The sequence below is a fragment of the Marmota monax genome, unplaced genomic scaffold (genome assembly GCF_021218885.2).
Source record: "Marmota monax isolate L192 unplaced genomic scaffold, Marmota_monax_Labrador192_F-V1.1 WCK01_AAM20220418_F8-fsc00002, whole genome shotgun sequence".
Taxonomy (NCBI): domain Eukaryota; kingdom Metazoa; phylum Chordata; class Mammalia; order Rodentia; family Sciuridae; genus Marmota; species Marmota monax.
Genome location: NW_026693571.1, coordinates 40,100,275 through 40,124,294, shown reverse-complemented (window position 1 = coordinate 40,124,294; position 24,020 = coordinate 40,100,275). Strand labels below are relative to the sequence as shown.

The window sequence follows — 24,020 nt, the reverse complement described above, 5'->3', positions numbered from 1 at the left end:
GCTATTACAAATCATATTTTCAAAAAATATTAATAAATGACAACTTACTCACAGTAAGTTATTTTGCTTTTAAGATTTTAAAAGACAAAGGCTCATGATTCTAATTTGGTGAGTGGGAGTTTGAATGAATAAGTAAGTGAATATTTAAATTGGCACTAAGGCAAAGAGTACACAAGATCCTTACATCATTTTTTTGATTTTTAAAAATTCTGTAATTATTTCAAATTAAATAGTCAAAACATGGAGATAAATAGTTGTTAAAACTAAACTATGAATGATTGGTATTCTTTGTATTTTTCATTATTAACTTCAGTGAACATATTTCACTGTTATATATGAAATAACATTTATTTTTAAATAAAGAAAAAATTACCATTAAAATGCAAGTACTGAAGAGAAAATTGAGTACTTCATCATAATTACACTTAAGATTATCATTTGCATATGTATTTGTTAACATGTATCACACTCCTTCAAAACTAAAGAATAGACAAACACTTTGGAAGGCAGCTATGCTCAATGATGCACCACCAATGCCACACAGCCAAACACTCTGGGAACCCTGAAATCAACAGAGTACATGGGGACAGACTGTACAGTCACTGTACAGATCTAAGCTCTAATTCAAAATTGTTGTTTTAGTAACTCTGTGCCCCTGTACATAGCTCAAGCTCACTCTCTCAATCTATCCCGAGTACTTCACAAACTTCTTTTGTTGCTGAAATAAACAAATGTAGACGAAACCACTTAGTAGATGGTCACATAGCAAAGTGGTTCTGAATTTACACCCTGTATCAGACTCTGTGGTTTCAACTTTTCCCACATCCTGGCTGTTATGACCCAGAGCAAATTACTTAGCCTCTCTGCTTCAAGTTTTCTCATCTGTAAAACCAGGAGGATGATAATACCAATATCTACTTCAAAGGATTGTTATGAAGATTTATTTCTAAAAGCTTAGAGAAAAGATGTGTACATTGGTGTATCCATTTAATTCCAACTACTTGGGAGGCTGAAGCAGAAGATGACAAGTTCAAGGCCAGCCTCAGCTACTTAATGAGATGCTGTCTCAAAATTTAAAAAAATAAGGGGGTGGGGTCTGGGGTAGGTAGTAGGAATGTAGGTCAGTGGTACAGCACTCTTGGGTTCAATCCCCAGGGGGAATCAAATGTTTTCATAGCATTTATTTCATAAAAAGGAATATACATCTTTACTAATTCAAACAAACTGAACATCTGGTTTATAGTTCCATTTATGTTAATAAAAAGTTAAGTTCTATAATATACTAAATGAAATTCAAAGTAATGAAAGAACATAACAAAATTCTTATTGAAGTGCATTTTAACTTATATAGACTCCTAAGAATAAAATCATTAGGTGATCATTTGGCTCACATCTGTATTACAATAAACTTCAGTTGACTGAGGCATGAATTGATTATGACAATTGACTGATAGAGCCCATTATTTTATACATACTGAAATTCCAACAAACAACTTTTTTTTTATAAAAAGATGGGCTTGAAATGTGTATATTCACCAATATTCTATATTTACAAGACAAGGTCCAAATATTTAGTATGACATATTTTTCATAAATATTCTAGTCACAGCTGTAAGATTAAAAACTAAAATTAAAATGTATACCAAATCAATAATACCATGACACTCATGGAACCTCTACATAAACCAAAACAGATGCCAAGGATAGCACATTCCAATGATAATATGCAATGAACTAAAGAGATATGTATCTCAGATCTATATTGTAATCAATAACTTGATAATAAATTAAACAAGTCACATACTTTACAACCACAAATGGTCTAATAAACACATGACAACATCTCTCTTTCTTAGAGGAGATAAGTAGCAATATACAAAGTTCAGAAATATTTAAGAATAAAAAGCATGAATTCAAGACTGAATATAGACAACCTGTAAAACATGAGCTGCCTAGGAAAAATCTGTCTCATAGAGTGTTACTTAAGATTTGAGAGCAGTATACTTAGAAATACGTTAAATGTGAGCATGTTCAATCAATTGAAGTCTGTTGAATAAACATAGGAAGGGTAATTCCTTTTATATGAAAATAAAAGAGGATTAAATATAAAATGTATATCTTTTTCTCTCTGGAAAGTGACTCTGGCCGGGTACAGTGGCACACATATGTAATCCCAGCAGCACCAGAGGATGAGGCAAGAGGATCACAAGTTCAAGGCCAGCCTTAGCAACTTAGTAAGTCCCTAAGCAACTTTGTGAGACCCAGTCTCAAAATAAAAAGAGATGGGGTTGTGGAGCAGTGGTAAAGTGCCTCTGTGGGGAAGGGGAGGGGGAATTTACTCTGATGTGGAATGGTTGAACAAGCATATTTCCTTCATTAAAAATATAAGTAATAATGTTTGTTTGGAAATATTTTCAGTTTTACTTAGATAATTTTATTATAACACCTTATAATATTACTATATAATATTGCAAATATCACACATGATAAAAATGATTTGAATGAAAAAGTATACTAGACAAAGCATGAATTAAATGCTCAAAATAAACCTAGTATATATTCCAGGATTAACTTCTATTCATATATTCTGTAGAAATCTAATAAAATATGAACCAAATTCAAAGATTAGTGATTAAGAGCTAAACTTCCCAAACCTGGGTTGTTTCTATTTCAGACTGTTTTGAAATTTATAAAACAAGGAATAGCAACAGTACTACCTCAGAGGTCTACTTTAAGGATTAAATTAGTTAATACTTATTCATAACATTGTCTGACACAGCCTCAGTACTTATTCAACATTCACAACTATTAGCACCATCATGTCTCATCTAAGCTGCAAACATATATACTACTTAGATCAAATCAGTCTAATCTCTTGCATAATAGTGCTTAAGAAATACCTTTCCTCATTCAGTTCCAAGTGTTTTTTCCTTCCTCATTCTTCCTCATTCATACACACACCAAAAAAATCACATATATGGCTACCATCATAATCACTGAAACTTCAAATACAAGGAAGAAACTGCATTCTCAACCCACAGTTACTATAAAGTAAACTTCTCCGTAATTAATTAGGAAGGACATTAATAGGCTCTAAGTTACGATGGCAGGCTGAAATGGCAATCAAACTCTTTCCCCTTCCTTTAATGCCTGAAACGAAGCTACCAAAAATATTTTTAAGCAAAAAAACGAAAACCCAAAAATAATGAAACAACATAAGGAATATAATATAAAGTATCAAACAGCAGAAACAATATAGGATGTTAAGGGGGAAGCAAACACACTGGAACTAGAACAGAAGGAGGAGCAAGATTCACTTCCCACCCATGCACCCACCACCCAAAGCAACAGGTAAATCCACCAAATGCTGAGATTCTTTCATAATGTCTTTAAATATGTAAAGAAACAAAATGAATAGGTACCATAATCTCTTTCCTCTTCTAACTAGAAATGATAGAAAAATCCACAGTGTAAAAATTGGTGAAATGAGGGGTGAAATGGCAGGGCTGACTGTGCTGTCTGAAGTGGACTACAGACTACTATAGGAACTGCCTGGGAAAATAATTCAGCCTCAACACAGTGCCCTATTAGAAGTGTCTAGTCACAAACAAGATGGAATGAATCTGGTAGAAAACATTTCACAAAACTTACAAAAAGAAAACCAAGTATTTAAAGAAAGCCTCCTTTTTCCCACCTCAACTAAGCTTTATCTCTCTTCATGATGCACTATAGGTTACTGGTCAGAAAGCAAACTGTAGCTCAGAGAGAGAAAAAAAGCCTGTACATACAGTGGGAAGGGAAAAAGTTACTAGGACATTTTACTGCTGCACATTCTGCATAAACCAACAGAATTCCAGGGTGGAGCATTCTAAGTATGATCAAGATGGAAAGAAAAATCATGGTAGTTATCCAGATACTTATCAATCAATAAATAAATGAACTAATAAATTTTTAAATAAAATTATAAGATTATATACAAAAGACAAAGAATTCTAGGAGAAAATATAGCTTGAAGAATAAAAGAAATTTTCTCATCATTATTTTCTTCTGGTGAACACAGTAAAAAAAAAGTGATTTAAAAATAATCAAAATAAAGTAAGTATAAAAGGAGATACCTTTTGATTCTAAATAAACAAAATGAGAAACAAAACTTAAGAACTATAGATCTAATAAATAAGTTAAAAATATCAAGGTCAAAATAAAATACTCAAAATTTAATTAATAAAGTTAGAAATAAAAAGAAAGTGGGGCTGAAGATGTAGGTAGGTGGTAGAGTGCTTGCCTAGCATGTGGAAGGCCCTGGATTAAATCCTCAGCTTTTCAACAAAACAAAACAAAAAGGTAGTATAAGCAAGTAAAGCAATCAGAGAAAAGCTAATGGCTATGAAAGGAAAACACATCTAACATAAGTTTAATATCACGAAGTAAAGAAAAAGGAAAAAATATGTTTCAAGACATAATTTTGGAATATTTCCAAAAAATTAAGTAAAAATCTGAATCTGCAGATTATAATATGAAACCATATTCCAGGACAATTTGATAAATAATGTTTAAAATGAGCCATAATGCTGTTAAGAAATTTAATTTCATAGACAAAGAAATCTCAGACAAAAGATAGAAACAGCAAATTGAACCCTGAGGAAAATATCAGAAAGCAATGCCTCCAGACTTCTAAGACACTGCAAGTATTGGCCTGTAATACTGAATCAACCAGGATATCATTCAAACAGTCAACAAACTTACAAAATAAATTACATTACCAAAACTAGAAAAATGTGAACATATGAATACACATAGAAAGTTTTCTTAGGACTGGCTGCTAAAATTCATTACTTTTCTACATATGTTCATATATAAGTAGATCTCCTATAATTTATTTATTTATTTATTTTGTACTAGGGATTGAACTCAAGGGCACTTTACCACTGAGCTACTTCCTAGCCCTTTTTATTTTTTATTATAAGCCAGAGTCTTGCTAAGTTACTAACGCTGGCCTCAAACATGAAATCCTCCTGCCTCAGCCTCTTGAACTACTGGGATTGCAGGCATGTGCCACCAAGACTGATGATATCCTACAATAAAACATCTTCTCAGAAAAACAATCAATCAATGAGGTGAAGAGAGAACCTACATTTCGGGAGCAAATTTTTGCCATCTGTATGACAGAGCACTAAGAATCAAAAATCTCAACACCAAAAAAACAAACCACCCAGGGCTGAGGTTGTGGCCCAGTGGTAGAGCGCTGACCTAGACATGTGAGGCCCTGGATTTGATCCTCAACACCACATAAAGATAAGTAAATAAAGATACTGTGTCCATCTAGAACTAAAAAATATCTTTTAAAAAATCAATAAATGGGCTAAGGACCTGAGCAGACACTTCTCAGAAGAAAATATATATTTGATCAACAAATATATGAAAAAATGTTCAACATCTCTAGTAATTAGAGAAATGCAAATCAAAACTAAGATTTCATCTCATGCCAGTCATAATGGCAGTTATCAAAAATACAAACAATAAATGGTTGCGAGGATGTGGAGCATAAAGCACACTCATACATTGCTGGTGGCACTGCAAATTGGTGCAACCAATCTGGAAAGCAGTACAGAGATTCCGTAGAAAACTTGGAATGGAACTACCATTTGACCCAGCTACCCCACTCCTTGGTCTGTACCCAAAGGACTTAAAATCAGCATGCTGTAGTAACGCAGCCACATCAATGTTTACAGCATCTCAATTCATAATAGCTAAACTGTGGAACCAACCTAGATGCCCTTCAATAGATGAATAGCTAAAGAAACTGTGGTATATATACACAATGGAATATTACTCAGCATTAAAAGATAATAAAATTATGACATTTGCAGGTAAATGGATGTAGTTAGAAAATATCACACTAAGCAAAGTAAGGCAATCCCAAAAAACCAAAGGCTGAATATTTTGTGGATGTTGATCCATAATGGGGGTGGAAGGGGCATGGGAAAATGGAGGAACTTTGGGCAAAGGGGAGGGAGGGGTAAAGAGGGGACATGGAAGCAGAAAAGATGGTGGAATGAGATAAACATCATTAATCTACATGTATGACTGCACATATGGTGTGACACCACATCGTGTACAACCAGAAAAATGAAAAGTTGTGCTGTATTAGTGTACAATGAATCAAAGTGCATTCTGCTGTCACATATAGCTAATTAAAATAAATAAATAAATAAATTTTTAAAAAGAAACATCTTCAAAATTCAGGAAAATTCTCAGAATTCACAATATGTAATTCTCTTATTACACTGATAGTTTATGTTAGCTACAGTTTTAATTAACATTTTGTTCCCGCAATAAGTGAAAGAAACGCTTCTAGAGTTTATTTTTCTAGAACAATTTTTCAAGTTTTGCTGTTGTATAAAATGTGCTGAAGTGCTTTTCATCTTTTGTAAAATACCAGAAAAATACGAACATATATCTCCTCTTTACATGTTAGAAATAGCCTATTCAGTACTTTGCTTTTTCGAGTTCTACAGCAATGTTCAAATCAAATTTTTAATTCAAAATTTAGTTTACTGTAGGTGTGTTGGGAACATTACAAAGCTATAAAATCATTAACCTCCGGTATAAACTCATATTTGCTGCACATATACATGACATAAGCAGTGATTCCAGAATGGTCTAGAACTTGGTCTCCCAGTGGGGATCCAAGAAGAGAGCTATATTTTCCCTCATCTCCTCGGCTACAAATAGGGTTCTCAAACCATAAGGGTAGGAAAATTATACATATCTGTGTTCAACTCCTCTGTAAAAGGAGACACTATTTTTGCCACAGAAATTTTCACTTCTGATAAACTAGCTCAATATTACCCAGAGAGGTCTAAAGTCCTTTGCTAATTTTCTTTATTGGAAAAGCAAGAGAGCCAGGATCCCGTTTTTGTTATTAAAATTGGGTCAGCCAAACAAGCTGCTCTGGCCAATTTTCAGATGAGGTGGAGTTGAGATGAGAGGGCAAAACACATGAGTAATTCTCACCCCAAAACCCTCTGCGAATTTTTCACAAACTTAGTTTTCGGATAATATATAACACATTTACTTAGACCATTGTCATTTTACCTAGGCAACTGTAATGACTATTGCAAAACATAATTTCTTTACATCAGTGACATGTTGTTGTAACCTACCTCAAATTCCGCATGTCTGTGAATATCCTCTGCTCTCTGCCTGCTCAGGATAAATTCCGCTTCATTTGCTACTCTTACTAGATGATCCTTCATTGTTTGGCTAAGCAACCTATAAGAGATAAATATTCTCAAATAAATATAGATGTATAAATGATTAGCCATGTCTCAAAAGTGGTACATTTTGATATTTGAAGAGAAAGGAATGTCTAACTTCCTCTTCTGATATTATATACAATGCGGTAACATTATTTCATGCTAAACAATTGAAGAATGTAACAGCAAAAGGTTATCATTGCAGCAAAAGCAATTATCTTCTACCAAACTACACATTCAACAGAAGCAACTAAAAATTAAAGTGGATTTATACGTGATTATTTAATATTTTTAAAAGCAATTAAAAGTTACCACCTGCTATAGATTGGTTAAGTGATCCCCAAAGTTGAAGACTGTTGGCAGCTCACTGCACACTGCAAGGTGGTCAAACCTTTTTCATGGTGGCCCTAGGGAAGTTAGGGCATGCTTTGAAGGAGATATTGGGACCCTAGCCTCCTCTCTTTTTTTAGTTTGCAGCCGCCATGAGGCAAGCACCTTCTTCCACCACATACTCCCACCATGACATTCCACCTTACATGGGCTCAAAAGGAACTAGAAAAACAACCATGAATTAAATTCCTATACTCATGAGTCAAAATAAACATCCCCCCTCTTATGATTTAGATATTAGATGTCCCTCAAAAGCTTGCGAGATAATGCAAGAATACTTGGAGGTGAAATGATTGGGTTATGAGAGCCTTACCCTAATCAGTGCGTTAATTTGCTACTAGGGATTAGTTGGGTGGCAACTGTAGGCAAGTAGGGTATGGCTGGAGAGGAGGGTCATTAGGAGAATGGCTTTGGGATACATAGTTTATAAACTGAGCTTAGTCTTTCTCTCACTCCTGGTATCATGTCCTGTTGCTTTCATTCACCACACTTCTAACAAAAATATTCGGCCTCACCTCAGGCCTCAAGGAATGGAACTGGCCATCTATGTACCGAGACTTCTGAAACCATGAGAGCCAAATCAACTTTTCCACCTCTGAAATTGTTCTTGTCAACTCTTTTGGCTGCAGCAGTGAAAACACTGACTAATACACCTCCTTATAAATTGATCCCTCAAGTATTCTTGTTAGAGTAATACAATGCTACAAAGGCAGTCAAGATTTAAGGAGTGAAGATTTCGAGAGAAGAAAGCACACAGAAAACATTCAGCATGAATTTCCTCACTGAAGTGTTTGCTCACAAGTAAGAACACAGAACCTTAACAGAGCTGTCAGCAATTCTCAGAGCAAGGGAGACAAAAACATGTACATAGCCTAACATAGCCTCAAAGATTATTAAACAAACTTTCACCAAAACTCCAGGTACACGCTTAAAAAACAGAAATAGAACAGGTCTCAAAACACTGAAACAAACTTTCAACAAACTTATCAGTGGCTTTTATCTAGATCAACTGGTAGCAAAAAAAAAGCTAAGCAAAAATTTCAGTATGGGGAGAAAATAATGAAAGTACCAACACAGGAGGGCCACAGCAAAACTTCAGGTATCCAAAGGACCTCAGGAGGGTTACAAGCTAGGAACAGGCAAACTGAAAATAAAGCAAACTCTCACAAAGACTACAAGAATCCAGCCTTGAATCGATTCAGTTCCTAATCCATAATCAAAAGAAACACCTCTCTGGGGGCAGACAATACCATACAGAGACTAAAGAATGAGACACACACACACACACACACACAAAAAAAAAAAACTATGAAAATAAGAATAGCCAACTTAATAAACTCAGCCCAAGGAGAAAAATTAAATGAAAGCGAAATCAGTGATAATTAGGCTGACAAATGGCATGAAAATTAGACAAAACAAATAAAGGAAATATACCTCTAAAAAGGTCTAACATATCTGGAATACAAGAAAGATAGTAGATATATAACTAAAAAAATTATTTGAAGAGATGATAGCCACAATTTTTCCAAAACAGGAAAAAACACTGGACTATATGTTGATGGAATACTACAAATCACAAGTTAGAGAGAAAAAGACTTGGGTATATAATAGTAAAATCACCAAAGGAAAAAAATCACAAAACCAGCGAAGGGGAAGAGGAAAGTAGAAGAGGAAAAGACATCCCCTTGCCCTCAGAAAAAGCAACAATAAGCAATGACCTCTTCAAGATGTTAAATGAAAACAGCAGCTAAGAATTCCAAACTCAAACAATCTTCCAATAATGAAAGGGAAATGATCCAGCACATAACACAGTAAAGATTCTTCTTATTAATTCCTCTTATCTGGCCAAAGCCTGGGCTTCCCCAACCACAGGCACACAAAAAAATTCAACTGCCATAAATCCCTTCCCAGAGAGTTTCACAACCCAGGAAGAGTGGCTCCTAACACTGAAGATGGAAAGTTTGCACTGGAATAATTGTCTGAATAGTTATTGTCTAAAATTATTATTTCTCTGATCTGTTCTCTTAAGGGTCCATTTTTCTTTCCTGAAATTCTCTCTTTTTTTTTCCTCCTGTAACTAACTCTTCACCCACTTCCCTTCCCCTATTAAGATGGCAAGTAAGACATAAATTCTAACCACCTCTTTAAATCACATTTTTCGGTCAACTCCCACATAGTCGAATTAAAAAAAAAAAAGTCACATTTTGTCTTGGGAACTTGTCCTTTGTTAATTTAATTCACAGCCCTCTCAAACACTGAACTTAAGAGAGTAAAGGAAAAGTTTATCCTCACCAACAAAAGCAAAATAAGGACATTTTATAACAAATGAAAGAGAATTTGCTGCTAGCCAATCTACACAAGAAAAATGTCAGACTGATACCACTCAAAGAAAAGTAATAGAAGCAATGGAAATGGCAAATATGCTGACAAATCTCAAATACCAAACATTTATAACATTTATAATGATACTAAAATTAAAACATAATCTTAAAATAAATAAAAATGGAACAGAAGGCAAGAGAAACCAAATAAATGTTATAACTTTCTTGGATTGTCCATGAATTGCTAAAAAAAGGACAATTCATAGGGCTAGAGTTGTGGTTCAGTGGTAGAGCACTTGCCTGGCATGTGTGAGGCCCTGGGTTTGATCCTCAGCACCACATATAAATAAACAAATAAAGAAAAAAAAATTCACTGACAACTTAAAAAATATTTTAAAAAAGGACGATTCATATAAGACATCTCTAATATTCATGCTGTCATCTCTAGGTAACTGCTAGAGGTAGCTAAAAGAATGGAAAATCAACAAGCAAATGGAAAAAAAACTTAAGCATCAGAAAATCCATGGGAGGGGAGGGGAGGGGAGGGGAGGGGAGGGGAGGGGAGGGGAGGGGAGGGGAGGGAAAAGAAAAGAGAAGAAAAAGAAAGGAATACACAAAAGGTAGAATATGAAGAACATAATGAGAGGATGCATTTTATCCAATACATATAACAAGTAAACATTTCATAATAGAATTATTGTCATTTAGATTTTTAAAAAATATATGCTGCTTATAAGTGACAAAATTTCATAAATTTGCACAAACACTGAAAGTAAAATTTTAGAAAAGATGAATAATTAGACAAGAAAAGAAAGTTAATGTATATTTAGTAATGTGAGAAAAGTAGGCTTTAGGGGAAAAAACTTGGAAATAAAGACATCAAATTCCAAATGATAAAAGGATAAATGAACCAGAGACAGAAATTTAGAATTTTGAGATACTAAATTTACATTTTTCCCCAATATTAGGGCATACAACTAATTACTGAAAATATAAAGCTACAGAATATTTTCATAGCCTTTTTTTGTAGATTGACACAACATCTTCATTTTATTTATTTATTTTATGTGATGCTGATTATTGAACCCAGTGCTTCACACATGATAAGCAAGTGCTCTACCACTGAGCTGCAAGTCCAAACCGAAAGGTACAGAATATTTTAACAGCACAGTAACACACCTGATCTGATTGATATATACATGCAGAACACAACATCCAAAAGTGAATAATAAACTACTTTCAGATAAACTCAAAACATACACAAAAGCAGGCAAAATGTGAGGCTACAAGGTGATCTGTAACATACAGAGTATGTTTTGATATAGCAGAATAAAACTGGAAAGAAATAAGAGCATACAAAATACTCCAAGCAAAGAGGCTCTAAAATAGTGACCAATATTCCAAACCTCCCAGTAGCCAAAGCCAAATATAATCCCTTCCTTTGCATGTGGAAAGGAGTTGTTTGTCTTTATAGTAAGAACATCTGAAAACAGTGAATGGATGATACTCATTCTTCAATGAATACTGCAGAGTAAATGCCAGGTGCTAGCTGAATTTCTTGACTTTCTCTCCTGATGACTCAGCTTAAGATAGCTACCAGGGCTATGGGTATCCTAATGAGTGGTTCACATGGTGAGGAGGTCAAGCCCCCAAACAATAGCCAACAAGGAACTGTGACTTCCAGGAAGGAACTGAATACAGTCAACAACACTAGGGTGGAAAGTTCTGCTCCCACACTTATGTTGTTGACCACAGCTAAACCTATATACCCTGAATAAATACATTAAAAAAAGGCAAAAACTCCCAATATAAATTATCTAACTAACTAAAGAAATAATAAATAAACAGCAAAGGAAAATAAATTGAAAGTAAAATAACAAAAATGAGAGCAGAAATTGATTACTTGGAAAAGTTAGAAGATAAAAATTAGTTCTTTGAAAAAGTAATAAAATCCAATAGAATATGTAAACAATTAAAATTAATAAATAACTTAAGAAATGTCCCTAAAGTAAGTACATCAACTAGATTCTGTTGTTACCAATAAGTAAAATAAGTACTATTTTGAAAAGCAGTGAAAAGCAACCAAATATGTATGAAAGCTACCTTAAAAGGGTGCTACAATTATATATATAAAACAAAAAGAATGTTGTGAAAAATTAAAGAACACATGTTCATTAAAGGGAATGACTCAATATTGTAAAGATATCAATTATCCACTAAGTGATTTATAGATAATAAATTTCAATCAAAATTCCTTTTCTACGGAATTTGATGAGTTGATTCTAAAAATTATATGAAAATAAAAAGCTGAGACATCTTGAAAGAAAGGGATTAAGGAGGATGATAATAGTAACAATGCAGAATTTATATTGTAACATAGTAGGATTTATTATAAAAACAGAGTTAATTAAGACAGTGTGGAACTTGAGCAAAGACACATGAACAAACCAGTAGAACAGAAGAAAACAACCAGAGACAGACCTATATATATATGGTCACCTGATTTATGACAAAGGTACTTCAGTAGTAAGCAACAGGAAGATGGTCATCTTCAATAACTGATCCTGGATCAACCACCTGGTATTTATGTGCACAAAACTAACCTATCTCAAACCATACAAACAAATCAATTTTAAATGAATTATGGACAAGTCCTAAGCAATCCCAGAAGCTTACCTAAGAAAGCCGCTTCATGATTTCATTAAAGATTTATTAAACAAAATAAAAATACACACACTACAAAGAAAAATAATGATAAACTGAAATATATTAAAACTGATAATATATTTACAAAACCCAACATTAGGATAATTAAAAGGAAAATATGAGAAATGAAAAATATACATTGAATAATAATATCCAACAAGAAACTATATCTTAAATATATACCTCTTAAAAATAAAGAAAAGGCAATGATCATAATTTTTAAAAATACAAAATAAGCATTTCAAAAAAGATTTCCAAATGGTGAATAACTTCATGGAAAGGTGCTCACTATTACTATTCATTAGAGAAATATAAATTGAAACCATAAGATATACTAGACCCCATAAAAATGCCTATGTGAAAAAAATTGAGATTATCAAGTATTGACAAATGTCAATGTGACATGCACTCTTCAAATAACAATAATGAATAAAATTTTCACAAAAATTATTTATTATAGCCAAATATTAGCAACTATCCAAATGTTGGTTAAGAATAAAATTGATTTTGTAAATGGTGGAATATTAATAACATACTATATATGAATAAAAAAGAACCAATAAATAATTACTGTATGAATTGCCTTATATAAAGATTTAAAAATTTGCTGGGTGAAGCAGTACATGCCTGTGATCCCAGCAACTCAGAAGGCTGAGGCAGAAGGACCACAAGCTTGAGGCCAGACTTAGCAAATTAGCAAAACTCTGAAAATGGGAAAAAAAAATCATAAGAAATAAACCAGATAAAATTTAAGAAATAAACCTTCAGTACTAGAAATCAAGAAACAGAGATAGTTAGCTCTGGTGATACTTAAGACCTTTCTATATAACAAGTAAGATGGATCACACAGAACTAAACCCTTCAATACAGTATTTTGGAGATACAAACAGATAATGCATTTTGATGAGTACACCATTTAATTACAAAAATATGATTCATTTTATATAAACAGAAGGCTTCCAGAACGTGATTGCTATGTATAGGTCTTCTAAACTCCCTTCTTTTAAAGGAATTGGAAAGACAGGTTGGGTAGGATCAGGATTATTTTTACAACTAAATAGTAGGAGAATGGCTAAAATGGCACTAGAAAATGTACATGTCTGTGAGACCCAACAGTCATCAACAATGGCATGAACCGCTCCATAGGTCACTTGCTTCACTTTGTACCAAAGTTTGCAGCAAAAATATAAATAAAATAAATACAAACTTGGATCCAAAGCAATTGGATAACATACTATATGAACATATTCCCATGGTGTAGAAAGATACAGTATATAAGGGAATTTCACAATAACATTTTTGTAAAAGTGAAAAATTTAAAGAAACAAAATAGAGAATTATATAATGACAGATTCTTCTAAATTTCAACAAAAAACGCTATAAGATAGATACATAAGAAGGAAAAGGAAACTTGAAAATATCATTTATTGCCGCAGTCTGGCTGCAGCAGAATAACTGGGGGGGGGGGGGGACAAACAACTTGTGTAGATTGATACAGCAGGAGTAGGAGTCGTTTATTGTAGGATCAGAGGGGTATATATACATTCCACACAGCTTATCTTAATTAACATAAACTAGATACAACAGTCAACCAATAAGGAATCTCCACACTTAATGGCTCGCTGGCATTACTTCACAAACCACTCCCTCTACAAAATGCCAGGCGCCATCTTGACTTGTTTACAGACTCTAACAATTTATGAGTCTTGGGAAAATATGAAAAAAAATACACCAAATTGCCAATTACCTAGAAGAGAGGTCAGCAAATTATACCCTTTGGGCAAAATCTGGCTTGTCAAAATTTGATAGTAAAACTTTTTTGTTAAAAAGTTTTACCAAAACACAACCGTGACCATTCTGTTAAGTATTATCCATCAATGTTCTCAAGTCACTAAGGTGAGGAACTATGACAGAGATCATATGTCCTACAAAGCATGGACTCCTATTCGGTCCTTTACACAAAAATGTGTGTGTGTGTGTGTGTGTGTGTGTGTATAAAACTTAGCTAGAAAGTCAGGCATAAGTCCTCTCTATATTTTTCTAACGTTTTACAAAAAGCAATATTTTTGCTTTTTGTAAAACGTTAGAAAAAGAGAAAATCTTTTTAAAAAAAACTTTAGAAAAAGAGAAAATCTTTTAAAAATAAAAAGACTTTCTACTTCTCTTCCACTTTTTCTTATCTTTATTAATCTCACATGCACTATTATAATCTGACTGCAAATTTCTGAGAATTTCTCCATTATATCCAGCCAATTTAGAAGTTAATAAAATATCTTGACTATAATTTTGAGGTGACATCATCACAGCATTTTTCAAATTCTATTAAACAGTTCACACTTAGGCATTAGATAAAAATATTTCTAGTGTAATTTTTAAACCTGCTAATGAATAACTTCCTGTGAGTCTACAGAGAAAACCAAGGTTTTCAAGAAAGCAGATGTGAAATACTAGTTTGTGCTTCTTAGGTTCCCTCAGGAGGCCTAAAACCACATCATGAATTTAACATCAATATATTGCCTCAAAGCACTCAAACATTAATTGAATTGATTAATCAATGGCACACCATCTTCCCATTCCCCAATCAAGTAACCTCAAAATTATCCCAGTCTACTCCCTCTTCTCTACCATATTCCTTCAAGCTCCAAAGCAATCAGCAAATCCTGCCAATACTTCCTCTGTAATATTTCCAAATTTAATTTATGCTATTTCACAACCAATGCCCTAAAAATCAAAACTTCGTGATTTCATCCACATTATAACTAATTCAATCTTCTGAATGATTACACTGCTCTTTTAACATTTTTGTCCTTCTATCTTTTAAAACACAGTCAAACATCCTTTGTACAATCGTTACACTATACTGATGAGGCTAAGCACTGGAGAGAAGCTTTACTTACATTCTAGACCTCTGGTGAGTTATGGCCCCATGTGATCCCATCTCCTTCAGTTCAGTCTAAGTAAAATCTGATACTTGCTTCTAGCAAACAAAATATAATGAAGACAAGGGCACTGCTATTCCTCTATGAGTTTACTTTATATGGCAATGTAGTGACACCCTCTCTTCCACAGAAAACCTTAACTAAGCTTCTCCAGAAATCTTCACCATATTGATTTTTGGACTATCAGCAAAAGAGTCTCTACAAAAGAGTTCAATATAGGTAAACTTCCTATTTTCCTGTTGTTCTGTTTTTACTTGGTCACTGGTTTGGAAGAAATCAGTACTCCAGGCACTGAACACCCCTTTACCTGTTTTTCATAAACATTTATCCAGTATAGTAGTTTGTGTAAGTCTGTTTTCAAATACAAAATGTGATTAAAAAAAAAAAAGACAGCAGATACTTCACTCTTCACTTTGCTACATCCTCCATCTTTGCACTACCTAGAAATTTTGTAGTAACCCTGGACTCAATTCTATGCTCTTTCCTCTATCCACATTATCTCATCTAGTCTTGTGACCTTAAATCTTACCCACATGTGCTACTCATTCCTAAGTTTATATCTCTAACCCAATGGCTAGGTCCCTGTGTTTCTAACTCATGTAACCAATTACACAACAGAAATCCATTTGCATACCCAATTGATATTTCAGAATTAATATTTCTTGATTTTTCCCTTTCCAATGCAGATAATTCTTCTCTCTTAATCAATACCTCTTTTTTTTTTTTTCTGACACAATAAATAGCACTTGAGTCCACTCAAGTAAACCCTAGGAATAATTCTTGATACTCTCATTCCCTTGCCTCCAAATACAATTAATGAAAGCAAGCTCTGCCACTTTAACTCTTAAACATATCATGTATCTATTTCTGTCACCATTACTACCACATCTTTCTAAGATACGGTAACTGTTGCCTATACTATTTCCTTACTACCTTTATTGATTTGTCTGCTTCCACTCTTACCCTATACGGCGCTGTCTTCTAAAAACATAAATCATGATGTTTAGAAAACTTGATATCAACATGCAAAAGAATGAGAGGGGTCCTTAATGCTATGGTTTGAATGTTTGTGCCCCTTCAAATTTCATGCTGAAACTCAATCTCCAGTGCAACAGTATTAAGAGGTGGGGACTTTGGGTCGTGAGGGCACCCTCCCTTGAACAGGATTAAAGCCCTCATAAGAGGAGCTTCACATAATGCTTGCTGCTTTTTGTCCTTCCAACTCCCACATTGTGCCACATGAGACACAAGATTCAAGGTGCCATTTTATAAAGCAGAGACCAGCCTTCACTAGACACTGAACCTGCCAACACCTGGATCTTAGACTTTCCAGCCTTTATAGCTGTGAGAAATATATTTCTATTATTACAAATTGTTCAGTCTAAGGCATTTAGTTATATTATCATGAACAGATTAAGAAACTTACCTTGTGCCATATGCAAAATTAACTCAAATTGGATCAAATAGGGCTAGGGAGGAAGCTCAGTGCTAGATTACAAGGCCTTGGTTCAATCTTCAGCACCACCCCAAAAATAAAGGATCAAAGGCTATAATTATAAAACCCTTTGAAGAAAACAGAGAAAAGCTTTATGTTCTTAGATTTGGCAATGATTTCTTGGATATAATACAAAAAGCACAAGCAACAAAAGAAAAAAAAACAGATAAATTAGACTATATTAAAATTTAAAACCTCTGATCACACCAAAGGACAAAACCAACACAACGAAAAACCCTCAGAATAAGAGAAAATATTTGCAAATTATATATTTGTTAAAGAGTTACTATTAAGAATACAAGACCAGGAACAGTGGCGTACACCTATGTTCCCAGTTACTCAAGTAAGAGGCAGGAGGATAGCCTGAGCTTAATGAGTTTAAGGCCAGCCTGGGCAGTGTATTAAGACTGCATCAATTACATAAAGAACTTCTATAAGTCAACAGAAACACAATCCATCTGAAAACTGGGCAAAGTATTTGAAAAGACATGTTCTAAAGAAGACATAAAAATGGGTGATAAACACATGAAAAGATTCTCTAAAATATCATTAACTACTAGAGAAAGGCAAATCAAAACAGCAGTGAGATACCACCTCACCCTCATTAGAATGGTGAGTAGCACCTTCAAAAACAAAATAAATAAATAAATAAATTTAGAAAGGATGTGTAAAATTGGAACTACTCTGCACTGTTGGTGAAAGTATAAAATAGTGCAGCCACTAAGAAAAACAATGTCTGTTTCTTGAAAATTTAAAACTATATATCTTGACTTGAAGCAATCCAACTTCTGGACACATACCCCAAATTAAGTGCAGGAACTCAAGGAAATATACCTATGTTCACAGTAGCATTATTCAGAGTAGCCAAAAGTGAAACCGACTCAAGTGTCCATCACACACAAATAAGTAAATATGGTATATACACATGGTCCCTGATTTGTTTTACTTCATGATGGTGTAAAAGTGATATACTTTCAGTAGAAAGCACAGACTTTTAACTTTGATCTTTTCCCAGGCAAGCAATATGAGGGAAGCTACTCTCTAGTGATATTGGGCAGTGGCCTTGATGAGCAGCAGGGAGTCAAAGATCATGAGCCACACTATCACAAGAGTAAATGATCAACATACTCTACAGTATACTGTGTTGCTAAATATTAAAGGTATTTTTGATGACAATATCTCTCGATTTATAATCATAAATCAAGAAGCATCTCTGTGTACAATAAGTTAATTCAGTCTTAAAAAATATGACACAGGCCACAACATGGATGAATTTGTGAAATCATAACGCTAAGTGAAATAAGACAGACCCCAAGAGAAATATACTGTATGATCCCACTCATATCTAGAGTGTCATATTCATACAGACAGAAAATTGAATGGTGGTTATGAGGGGGCTTGGAGAGGGAAGAATGGAGAGTTTTTGTTTAATGGGTTGAGTTCCCATTTTGCAAGATGAAGAGTTCTAGAGCCAGACATGATGGCATGTGCCTGTAATCCCAGTGACTTGGTAGGGGCAAGAGGATCACAAATTCATAGCCAGCCTCAACAACTCAGCAAGGCCCCCAAGCAACTTAGCAAGATCCTGTCTCAAAATAAAAAATAAAAACTTTTGCCAATGGGGTCAGTGGTAAAGTGGCCCTGGGTTCAAACCCCAGTACCAAAAAAAGAAAGAAAAGAGAGTTCTAGAGATGGACAACAATATAATAGTACCTAATAATGCCACTGAGCTGTGCACTTTAAAATGATTAAGATAGCTATGTTAAGCATATTTTACCATCTTTGGTTTATATAATTTTTAATTATTGACGGACCTTTATTTTACTTATTTATATGCTGTGCTGAGAATTGAACCCAATGCTTTACACATGCTAAGCAAGTGCCCTACAGCTGAGCCACAACCCCAGCCCATATTTTTCCATCTATTTAAAAATACTTTTTAAACAACATTAACATTAAATGTTAACATTAAAATTTTAAAAAACATAATTCACATCATGCCACTCCTCTGTTTAAAACTCTACAATGCATTCTTAATAAGATGAAATCTAAATTTCCTAGCACAGCATATATGATCTGAAAATTGAATACTTCACTGATGTTTCCAAGCCCTATTACTCTCTTCCGTGTTCATCTGTTTTAGTCATGTTGGCCTTCAATTTGTTTTAGTAATACACAAATACTGTTCTCTCCTAAGACATTTATTCTTGCTTCCTCACCTCAAAATATTAAAGCCAAGTCTGTCTTCTCCAAAAATATTTTCTAAACATTCTGTATTGGCCTTTTGACACAGATTTTCTCCTCTTCACTCTCATAATATTACCTTATTTTAAAAATTAAATAATTATTTTATTATATTGTATTGTAAATGAGAATATGGAAGTGATATTCCTGAATACAATACAAGCATTACTATTAATATCTGCATTGTGTTATTTACTTGTTTATTATTTGTTATCTCCTCTATGACAACAAAGTCTTAAATAGAGCTACATTTTCAGACTCCAAAACAATACTTAGAACATGGTACACACTCAACAAATAGATACTAAATGAGAGAAAAGAAGGTCATAAACAACCTTCCATTTTTTTTTAATCATTTCTTTACATCCAAAACTTATTTAAACTTGAATTCAAACATCTTCCTCTTGAGGAATATAAATATCATTATTTTATGTCACTCATACCTAGTACTTATTGTATGCATAGCATATATTATACTTATTTATAAATTATTCTATAAAAGAGTTACTAATATTCACTGTATGTTGCTTTCCCAACTGGTTAGGAAGTCACATCTTTCACTTTTTCTTCTTTAAACAATCATAGCAACTAAGAGGTACTGTTCGGATAGGCTATATTCAATCATTACTTGTAGAAATACTTAGAACAAAATACTCTTTAAGTATAAATTTAAATAAGCAATTAACAGTAAAACCCTATAGCTTTTAGATTAGACTAAAAAGGAAAGTTAAGTTTGAAATCTTTTTAATGAATAATACAAAATGATTACTATCTAACCTTATTCATTTAAAAGTATATTATAAAAATTGATTAGGATATATATATAGTATTTATTAACAATACTTTCATAGAAAATGGAAAACATATATTTTCCTTCACATTTAACAAAATGGTTTTAAATCAGTATTTTAGAAGGTCCTGATTACATAACCACTATTTTAGTTAGAAATATAATTTATCTTTCCATTAAGAAAAATATAAAAATGACTTCACAAGTTAAACTAAGTCACCTACATAGTATTTTTGGGTTTTGGGGGTAGTTGTTTGGGTATGTTGTTGTTGTTATTGTTTTATTCTTTTAAGGGGCCAATTTTCCTTGTCAACATGCTTAGTTTCCTAATTATGAGGATTATACAGTTTTTTAGCAAGTACGATTTTATCTAACAATTGCACAAACTATTCCTTCAAACAAAAAATTAAAAGTAAACAAAGCTAAAGTTTTAATAAACAAGTTGTCTCATAATGTTGTGTTTACTATAAGTAGATTAAGTCTCTAAATGCAGAGCACAAAATGGTTCACATATTTTAATATTAAGAAGAAAACCTACATATAATTTATACCTACAGTGCAAGGAGGAATTAAAAAAAAAATCCGCTTGTGTCAGCCTTAGGAAACAAACAGCCCTATCAAGTGACCAACTGGAAAAGATTCACACTAGAGGCTCAATAAATAACAGTAATGATGACAACCATCTCCCATAACTGCCTTACAGCACATTGTCCACATCTGATTACACCGTGGCTAAGCACATCCACACATTTTCACCAAGAGTTTTCCAATATTATTGCTGCTTCCTGGGCTTTGGGTGACACCCGATAGAAGCAACTGTCAGATTTTCACTACTAAACATGACCATTGATGGGACAGCAAAGTTACCATATTCACAGACCCTAGTAAATGAGAATATGGAAGTAATATTCTTAAAGTGGTAATCTTCTTAACAGTGAAATTTCTTTAGAATTAACCTCAGAGAATGGCCAAAAACCAAAACTGAGAAAAAAAAATGTTAAAGATTTCTTTCTCCACTTGAGACTATCACCTCCATAAGTTAACATAATCTTTATTCTTATAGTGAAGCATTATTTCCTAACTCTCCATGTACCTACCTGCTTGCTCACATACACTGTTTCTCTCCCATCCCTCTTTCAGCATATTAAATAATTCAATACCAGAAAATGTTTAAATTGATGTTTTGATACTCCTTTTTCTGAGTTAAAGCTTGCTTTCTTTCTTTTTCTTTATTTTTATAATTAACAAGCCAGTATTTAATTTTATTTGTACATTATACCAGTAGGTTGAGTTTTACTAAGTACATTACATGCATTTCATATTTACAAATACTTCATTTATCATAGTTTTTTTTTTGCATAGTGCTTTTGTATTTTATTTTTTTTAATGGTTGTTCAAAACATTACAAAGCTCATGACATATCATCTTTCATACATTTGACTCAAGTGGATTATGAACACCCATATTTACCCGAAATACAAATTGCAGAATCACATCGGTTACACATTCACATTTTTCCATAATGGCATATTACTGACTGTTGTATTCTGCTACCTTTCCTATCCCCTACTATCCCCTCCTCCCCTCCCATCTTCCCTCTCTACCTCATCTGCTGTTGTTCAATTCTCTCCCTTGTTTCCCCCCCCCCTTTCCCCTCACAACCTCTTATATGTAATTTTGTGTAACATTGAGGGTCTCCTACCATTTCCATATGATTTCCCTTCTCTCTCCCTTTCTCTACCCCCACTCGTCTCTGTTTAATGTTAATCTTTTCCTCGTACTCTTCCTCCCTGTTCTGTTCTTAGTTGTTCTCTTTATATCAAGGAAGACATTTGGCATTTGTTTTTTAAGGATTGGCTAGCTTCGCTTAGCATAATCTGCTCTAATGCCATTCATTTCCCTGCAAATTCCATGATTTTGTCATTTTTTAGTGCTGCGTAATACTCCATTGTGTATAAATGCCACGTTTTTTTTTTTATCCATTCATCTATTGAAGGGCATCTAGGTTGGTTCCACAGTCTAGCTATTGTGAATTGTGCTGCTATGATCATTGATGTGGCAGCATCCCTATAATACGCTCTTTTAAGATCCTCAGGGAATAGTCCGAGAAGGGCGATAGCTGGGTCGAATGGTGGATCCATTCCCAGCTTTCCCAGGAATCTCCATACTACTTTCCAAATTGGCCTCACCAATTTGCAGTCCCACCAGCAATGTACAAGTGTACCCTTTTCCCCACATCCTCGCCAGCACTATTGTTGTTTGACTTCATAATGGCTGCCAATCTAACTGGAGTGAGATGGTATCTTAGGGTGACCCTGATTTGCATTTCTCTGACGGCTAGAGATGGTGAGCATTTTTTCATGTACTTGTTGATTGATTGTATGTCCTCCTCTGACAAGTGTCTATTCAGGTCCTTGGCCCATTTGTTGATTGGGTTATTTGTTATCTTATTGTTGAATTTTTTGAGTTCTTTGTATATTCTAGATATTAGGGCTCTATCTGAAGTGTGAGGGGTAAAAATTTGTTCCCAGGATGTAGGCTCTCTATTTACCTCTCTTATTGTTTCTCTTGCTGAGAAAAAACTTTTTAGTTTAAGTAAGTCCCATTTGTTTATTCTTGTTATTAACTCTTGGGCTATGGGCGTCCTATTAAGGAATTTGGAGCCCGACCCCTCAGTATGTAGATTGTAGCCAACTTTTTCTTCTATCAGACGCAGTGTCTCTGATTTAATATCTAGCTCCTTGATCCATTTTGAGTTAACTTTTGTGCATGGCGAGAGAAAGGTATTCAGTTTCATTTTGTTGCATATGGATTTCCAGTTTTCCCAGCACCATTTGTTGAAGATGCTATCCTTCCTCCATTGCATGCTTTTAGCACCTTTATCAAATATAAGAAAGTTGTAATTTTGTGGATTGGTCTCTGTGTCCTCTATTCTGTATAATTGGTCCACCTGCCTGTTTTGGTACCGGTACCATGCTGTTTTTGTTACTATTGCTCTGTAGTACAGTTTGAAATCTGGTATCGCTATACCTCCAGATTCACACTTCCTGCTTAGAATTGCTTTTGCTATTCTGGGTCTTTTGTTTTTCCATATGAATTTCATGATTGCTTTATCTATTTCTACAAGAAATGCCATTGGGATTTTGATTGGCATCGCATTAAACCTGTAGAGAACTTTGGGTAATATCGCCATTTTGATGATGTTAGTTCTGCCTATCCATATACAGGGTACATTTTTCCATCTTCTAAGATCTTCTTCTATCTCTCTCTTTAGGGTTCTGTAGTTTTCATTGTATAAATCTTTCACCCCTTTTGTTAGGTTGATTCCCAAGTATATTATTTTCTTTGAGGATATTGTGAATGGAGTGGTTTTCCTCATTTCCATTTCAGAAGTTTTGTTGCTGATATACAGAAATGCCTTCGATTTATGCTTGTTGATTTTATATCCTGCCACTTTGCTGAATTCATTTATTAGTTCTAGTAGTTTCTTTGTAGACCCTTTTAGGTCTTCTAGGTATAGAATCATGTCGAACGCAAATAGTGATAATTTAAGTTCTTCTTTTCCTATTTTTATGCCTTTAATTTCTTTCGTCTGTCTAATTGCTCTGGCTAGTATTTCAAGAACTAAATTGAATAGAAGTGGTGAGAGAGGGCATCCCTGTCTTGTTCCAGATTTTAGAGGGAATGCCTTCAGTTTTTCTCCATTTAGGATGATGCTAGCCTGAGGTTTAGCATATATAGCTTTTACAATGTTGAGGTAAGTTCCTGTTATCCCTAGTTTTTCTAGTGTTTTGAACATAAAGGGATGCTGTACTTTGTCGAATGCTTTTTCTGCATCTATCGAGATGATCATATGGTTCTTATCTTTAAGTCTATTGA

At 33.9% G+C, this 24,020-nt stretch overlaps 1 protein-coding gene across 5 annotated transcripts in view; it reads right to left on the bottom strand.

The window, feature by feature from the left end:
• Positions 1 to 24,020, bottom strand: part of Lrba (LPS responsive beige-like anchor protein) — a 728,436-nt gene that overhangs the window by 424,551 nt on the left and 279,865 nt on the right. For all 5 annotated transcript variants that reach the window (XM_046459031.1, XM_046459033.2, XM_046459036.2 and 2 more), the window contains exon 36: positions 7,164 to 7,272. In XM_046459031.1, the coding sequence (XP_046314987.1) occupies positions 7,164 to 7,272 (109 nt within the window). The remainder of the gene's footprint in view (positions 1 to 7,163; positions 7,273 to 24,020) is intronic.